The following is a 6844-nucleotide window of genomic DNA, read 5'->3' as shown; positions in this document are numbered from 1 at the left end:
GCAAATTAAACCAATATAACTAGGCAGAGATTCATGGTAGTGTTTATTCTCCTGAGTTAGTTGTAGTAATGGTTATATGACTTCGATTATTAGCAGATTCATCATCCTCAAGAAACAACAACCAAGTTGGCGATGAAGACGAGCTAGAAAATTTTCTGAAAAAATAAACAACAACAAGATCATATGTATTCTCAGTAGATGATCAAACCTAGATGCCAAAGATAAAAAACAATTGGAGATCATTCTAAATAGAGCAAGATCAAACCAAGATCAAATTTTTGGAAATCAATCTGCAATAATAATCGCTAGACAATGGAACCAGCAGAGTGACTGCTGAGATGAATTTCTGAAACCAGCAACGACTGAATACTGCTCAAAAGATAGCACCAAGATTCTGGAGAAGGATCAAGAATCAATCAGCCAACAGATGAAGGATAACAGCAGTAATGTCATAATTCCAGGATGATAGCAACCTTCCAACAGATTAAGGATCTAGCAATAATATCAAGATGTAATCAACTTAATGTCCTCAATCACTTGGAACTACAATAAGGATCCAAATATGATTAGTAGGTTTCAAATATCAACATAATGCCAACGTAGGGATTTCCAAGATAAGGAACCATGCTGTAGATCATCCAAAAGTTAATCAGCAAGATCCAGCAACTTCCGAATGCTCTGGTACATGATTTTCAAATCTGTTAGCAGAATAATCACAAGCAACTTCCAAGTTCTCTGGTACATGCTCTGGAAGTTTTCCAGTAGAATACAATTAGCCAAATGATCATTAAATCTTCCAAATGAGTTGAGTCTTCCAAATGCGACTTCCGAATGCCAAGTCCAGCAGCATCTGAATGCTCTGGAGCAGGAAAGAAAACACATTCGTAGTATTGAATACTGTGGTGCGGGAAAGAAGGCCATGTTTTCATATTGGAATGGGAAATGAATCCTCCAACCAGTGGTGCTATTCGTCCTTATGGCCCATAGTCTATAGTCTACTATTTCATACTTTTTTCAGGCAAGGATGTGGGTTCAGCTAAATGATACCAAGAAGAGTATTTGGCATACAAGCAAGCAGGAACCAGCAACTGACGAGCAGTAAGTAGTCAAACATTCCAGTTATCTTTTATTTTCTCATAAGGAAAGAGTCTGAATGATGAAGTAGTAATCAATGATCAATAAGTAGTAAGCAAAAGAGCAATGATCTTAGGAGAAAAGAAAATCAGCCGAAGAGAGATTATCAATGAAAATACTTATGAATGTATAGCACCAGGATAAGTATACCAGAGGATACCATCAGGCTGTGTAAAGAAAACTTTCAACAAAAATACTATGAAGAGTATTAGCAAGAGATACCAATGGCAGCAAGGTAGCAACTATCAAAGACAACGAAAAAACAACGTTGTAAAAAAATGAGATACCATCAACAAGTCGATCTTCCACCGAGTAGAAACAAGTTTGGAATTCTAAAATATCATAGCTACGAGTCTAGAAAATCAATGCTCTGATACCACGTTGATTTTCAGAACTCTGTGGATTACCTCATAGAGAAAGAAGAATAACATACGTTGGGGAGACATGGACTTGTGTCTAAACCTCCCCCCTTAAGCTCTATTTATATATAGATATGTTATAAGGTAGGACCCACCATGATCACACGAGTTGGTGGGACCCACATGATCACATGAGGTAGCATGATGAGTCATCACACGAGCTGGAATCCTTATCACATGAGTTGGAAGATTTGGCAATCTTCCTTGATTAATGTATTTGATTTATCTTTCCTTGATTTATGTTGATTTGGATAATCATGATTGATGTAATTAAGGATATTAGGAATCCTATCTTATCTCTTAATATATAATTGAAATAGTATACATAGGGGTCTTGGTTTAAGGGTTTAATCAAGCTCTCCACTTCTCAACTCATGAAAAATCTCTCTCTAGCTTAAACATTTTTTTTCTCTTTTTCCTTCTCTCCTCTCTACCCGAGGTCTCTCTCTCTCTCTTTCTCTCTTTGTTCTTTTCTTCTCCCTCTCTCATCTTGCTCAAGGTTATATTCAACATGGTATCAGAGCATCAAATTTAGGATCCCTATGTCAAAAGAATGTTCTAAGAAGTTATGATCCAAGCTACTCATAGAAGGCACTTTGTCAAGCAAGATTGAAGCTTGTGAGATAGTTTTTCATTCTTGTTATTATTTCTCCATGCTCTTGGTTTTTGGATCTTTAGAAGATGCTTCAGAGTTGATTTTATTTCTTTCTTCATCTTATGAAATTATTGATATTTAAGCATCTCAGATTAGAAGAAGTTTACCAAGGCAGTTTTATTGGTTTGCAAGTTCTTGGCTGAAAATCAATTTATGTTAAAATTTTCTGCACAAAAGTTATAATTTTTTGGGAACAAGATTTTCCTGATGAAGAAAAATTTTCTTGAGCCTATTATGAAGTGGTTTTTTTATCCATTGGATTTCATAAATATAATTACTTAGCTTCCATGATAAGTTTCTTCATTAACCGAGTTGTTTGAAGAACTCTTCTCGGTTTTGTGATTTTTTGGGGAATGTTTTGAAAGCCACGAGTTGGTTGATTGTTCTTGGAAAATTAAGAATAGAATATTATGTTTTACATAAAAAAAATCAAGCACAAAGTAAGAAAGGAAGTGGCCCTTTGAAAGTCTAGTTGACGCTAATCCATTTGAAGAAATATTTTTTTTTTTGAAGATCTCGCAATTTCTTCTTGATTAGGCCTGATTTATTTGATTTTTTTTTATCAATCATATCTTGCCTAATTATTGAGGAACTGAATCTAGAATGGATTATCCCAAGCTGGAGTCAAATATATTTTTGGAATGATCTTGGAAAAATCTAATTTGGAATTGCTACCTTACCTTACTTGATAGATTTTTGCTATTCTCTACAAGGAAGACAAGATAATTAATTATAGAAATTTTTGGGCAGCAAGTTGAATGGCCCAAGAGGGTTCCCTCCTTGCCTATAGACTTGATATGCTCGGGTTCTCCTCCCATCTACCCGAGCTAGCCTTGGCTGCACTTGAATCTCCAAGCCGCTTACTTAGGCTACTTCAAAGTTGAGTACATTATTACCCTTGGATTGCCTCTTATGGCTGAAGAATACATTGGTAACAAGAATGATATTCTCAAGATTACTACCATACCCTTGCCAAGGATAAAAAATTTCTTGAGTTGGTCCACATAAGGTTGACGGTGTTACGGTCCCGGATCTGACACAAGGATTCGTTGGGAGGATCTTGGATCTGTCACGAGTTACGGGTCTGCCATGCATTACTGTAGGGATAGTAGGAAGACATGGGGAAGACGATGATCAATGGAGGATGAGAGAATACGTGGGTTTTTGAGGAAAACCCTAACCTCGAGATCAAGAAGCTGATCTCAAGCTTGTTTATGCTAGATTTAACCTAATTCTTAATGCTCGTCCTTCTCATTACTCTTACCCCTTAAATAGGGTTCACTCTGTTAGGGTTTAATAACATATTACAAAAATATCCCTATGAATAAAATATTCCAAAAATATCTCTTTGAATAAATAATTCCAAAAATACCCCTGTGCCTAAAACTGAAATAAAATAAAGTAAATTAAATAAAACATCTAAAATAATAATATTATTGCATGCATAACAGACGGTTCCTTATAACAAGGGACCTACTTGGCCACCTCACTAAACTTGGGCCACCCATTGATGAAGTAGATGTTGCTTATGCTAAATGGTTAAAAAATGACACTTTGGTAATTAGTTGAGTCATCAACAACATGGAAGAACCTGTCTCCAACAATATTATTCATCTCGACAATATGATACTTGACCAATTGCCTTAAGAAAAGAACCTACAACTTGCACTAGGCCTTCTACTTCCAACTCCATATCCAATTTTGTGTTTCACTATCGTTTATCCTCTTCATGTGGTCAATTTATTGTATTAATCTCCTCCATCTCAGTCCCATAGTCCTATCAAAAGGCTTTGAAACCTCCAGGGTGGAAGGTAGCAACCGGCTTGGCCATCCTTCTAAACCTTCTCTTCACCATTTATTTCCTTCGTGTTGAATTTATGGAAAAAAATACTTAATTGACTTCATTAACCTATTATAATCAGAGTACATGAACCTCTATTTATAATAGAGGAAGGTAGTAGAGTCCAATTACAACAAAACTACCTTTGTCCCAATTACACCCAAAGTCTAACACTTAAAGATAATTCCTATCATAGTTAAATAACTCAATACTAATAGAGGCACGACGAACATGTTCGTAAATTCTCCATCATTCCCAGTTGGAGGAATCATGGGCTGGTCTTTGTCAAAGAAGTCTAACGCGGCCATGCATCGGTGCACAACTGCCAGCCCAGTGATTACCTCTTGAAGTCTTTGTTTTAATGCATAGAAGCTCTTTTTACGAAATGCCCTGAAAGTGTCGCCAACTATTACTGAATCAGGAATGAAAGTGTAAGCATTGCCTCCCTTGATGTGGGACATTGAAACCATTTGTGAATCTAGAGGATCTGCCTCCCTTGAGGCAAAGTTTTGTAAGCTGATTACAGAAGATGATGTTGCCAAAACAGGGTCAATTGAAGATTGTGGAATAGTTGCAAGGCCTCCTTTTCCACTAATCTTTATTTTGGAGTGTCCACAGCCCGCCAAGAAGTCTCCAACTTTTAAAACCACTACTCCTGTGGGATAGGGAAACCCCAAGTGAATTCCCAACATAGCCTCTACATTGTCCAACACCTCTTCTTGGAGCATGTTCCAACCTCCTGTTCCGTGTGCCTTAGTAGGTTGAAATATAAGAACAATGGGATGTTGAAGTGCAGCACTGCTCTCCTTTCCTAGGAAGGACATCTCTGATTCACAGTTCACATTTGTGGCTGCTTGAAGTCCACTGAAATTCCTAAGATAGATGGTTGAGCTGCACCTCATTTCTGCAGTCTCAACTGAGGCACTTCTAATAGCAGAAACATGCATCACTGATTTGTCTTTCTCCACATACCCAATAGTAGGTGGAGCTCGAATAGCATAATCATTTAAAAAGCATGCATTCTTACCATTGTAGACAACACTACTACATTGTTAAGCACCTAGCCAATACTACCCAAAAGACCGGCCTGTTAGGAGCGGAAGACATAGGTACTTAACCCAGGACCATAACATCACACCCCTCCTTCGCGGGCCGACGTCCACGACAGCCCACTTGCGATGGCCCACTCTAGCGACGGCCCACTCCGCCAAGGTCGCCCCCTCCGCACGTACGGTGGCCTACTCCGTCAAGGTCGCCCCCTTCGCAGTCGCCACCTCCAGGATTCGAACACGCGATGAGGGAGCTGGCTCTGATACCAAATGTTAAGCACCTAGCCAATACTACCCAAAAGACTGGCCTGTTAGGAGCAGAAGACATAGGTACTTAACCCAGGACCATAACATACATACTTCTGCATTCTCAAAATTAACACATCCAAAACATTGGAATTTCCCAATTCCGTCTCGCATGACGAGACCCAAAAAAATTTAGCCCTTCAACAGTTAGAGCAGCTGCTGCTGTTTTCTCAAAAGGAACGTGCGTATCATGCGGGAGCATGCCATGAAGCACAATTATATACAGGACATTCACACTGTGGGTGAACTCGTTAAGAGGAAAATTAAACAGCCTCACCATGTCAATTGCGTAATGATCCCATGCATAGTGATTGTGCTCATCAACAGCAAAATATAGCCCCTCACAAAAAAAAATTCAGCAACGGAAAAGATGCTGAACTCCCACTGAAATGAAACGTATCCACTAACAAAATAGTGAAAACTTCTTTGATCCTAAGATCAATCTCATTCAAAGCTTTCTAATGCATTCCAATAGGCAAATTAACATACACACATGTATTGTGCGTATCAACAGAACAACAAATTTATTCAAATTTTTTTTCGCCGAGATGCTTTCCCCCCCAAATTGGAATTTGAGTTTACTCTGGTCTCCCGAGAAGTAGATTGCGAGTGGGAGGTGGTGGCCGGAAGTCACATCCCACCGGGGTTGGTTCTGACGGCGCCGATGGTGCCTCTTCTTCCTCCGGTGGCTAACAGGAGGATGTCGAGATGTCCCCGCTAGAGGAGTTGCCATTTCATAGTTCGAGATACAGTTTGGCGCCCATTTTACCCATCGCCCTTTCTCCCATTTGTTCGCGCCATGCCAACTGCCAAAGCGATGGACCCCGATGGAAAGGCGTTGTGGTTGGGTGATCGTTGAGCTTTCTCTGACGGTGAACAACACCCCTTAGGGGCTTCTCTGCTGGGCGATTTTATTGGCGTCGCCTGTGGAATTCTCGTTTCTCGTGATAAGGTGTTTGGGAAATACCCCTCCGATTTCCTAAAATCGCCGTCGTCTGATTGCAGAAGGTCTGAGTCTGAAATCGGATTTGTGTCCTTCTCAGCGATTTCCATGGTTTTCAGTGTCGGATTTGAGGTCGCCCCCAAACCTTCCACAGGTGCTTCAGTCTGAGATAGCTTCTGCTACCTCTTGTGCACATATGTGGTCGGAGATTTGAGGTCGTGTGACCTGTTTTGTTGCATCCTTCCTTGCATAACGTTCAATGGAAGCATCTAACCGTGCTCGTATTTCTTCCAATTCCTTACCCATAGAAATCCATCTTTCTTGGGATATAGAATAACCCATTGTGTTTCCGCTCTGATACCAGTTGTTAAGGTCTCGAATTTGACACAAGGATTCGTTGGGAGGATCTTGGATCTGCCACGGGTTACGGGTCTGCCATGCATTATTGTAGGGATAGTAAGAAGATGTCATGGACTCTATAGCATCACGAGTTACCAA

General features: G+C 39.7%; 1 protein-coding gene across 1 annotated transcript; it reads right to left on the bottom strand.

Annotated features, from left to right (window-relative positions):
- Positions 1-4215: 4215 nt before the first annotated feature.
- On the bottom strand, positions 4216-4995 carry LOC137938279 (IAA-amino acid hydrolase ILR1-like 1). The gene has a single exon (XM_068783261.1). It carries the CDS (start codon positions 4993-4995, stop codon positions 4216-4218), a length of 780 nt encoding a protein of 259 aa, XP_068639362.1.
- Positions 4996-6844: the final 1849 nt, after the last annotated feature.

The sequence above is a fragment of the Aristolochia californica genome, unplaced genomic scaffold, assembly GCF_029961685.1.
Source record: "Aristolochia californica isolate CCGP_79_NKW_82.1479 unplaced genomic scaffold, dmAriCali1.0.hap1 SCAF_8, whole genome shotgun sequence".
Classification (NCBI taxonomy): Eukaryota; Viridiplantae; Streptophyta; class Magnoliopsida; order Piperales; family Aristolochiaceae; genus Aristolochia; species Aristolochia californica.
This window is presented reverse-complemented; position numbering and strand designations above follow the sequence as displayed.

Bases quoted from the DNA above. Each gene is read 5' to 3' on its own strand.
- LOC137938279 (XM_068783261.1), bottom strand. From the start codon at position 4,995: ATGCATGTTTCTGCTATTAGAAGTGCCTCAGTTGAGACTGCAGAAATG.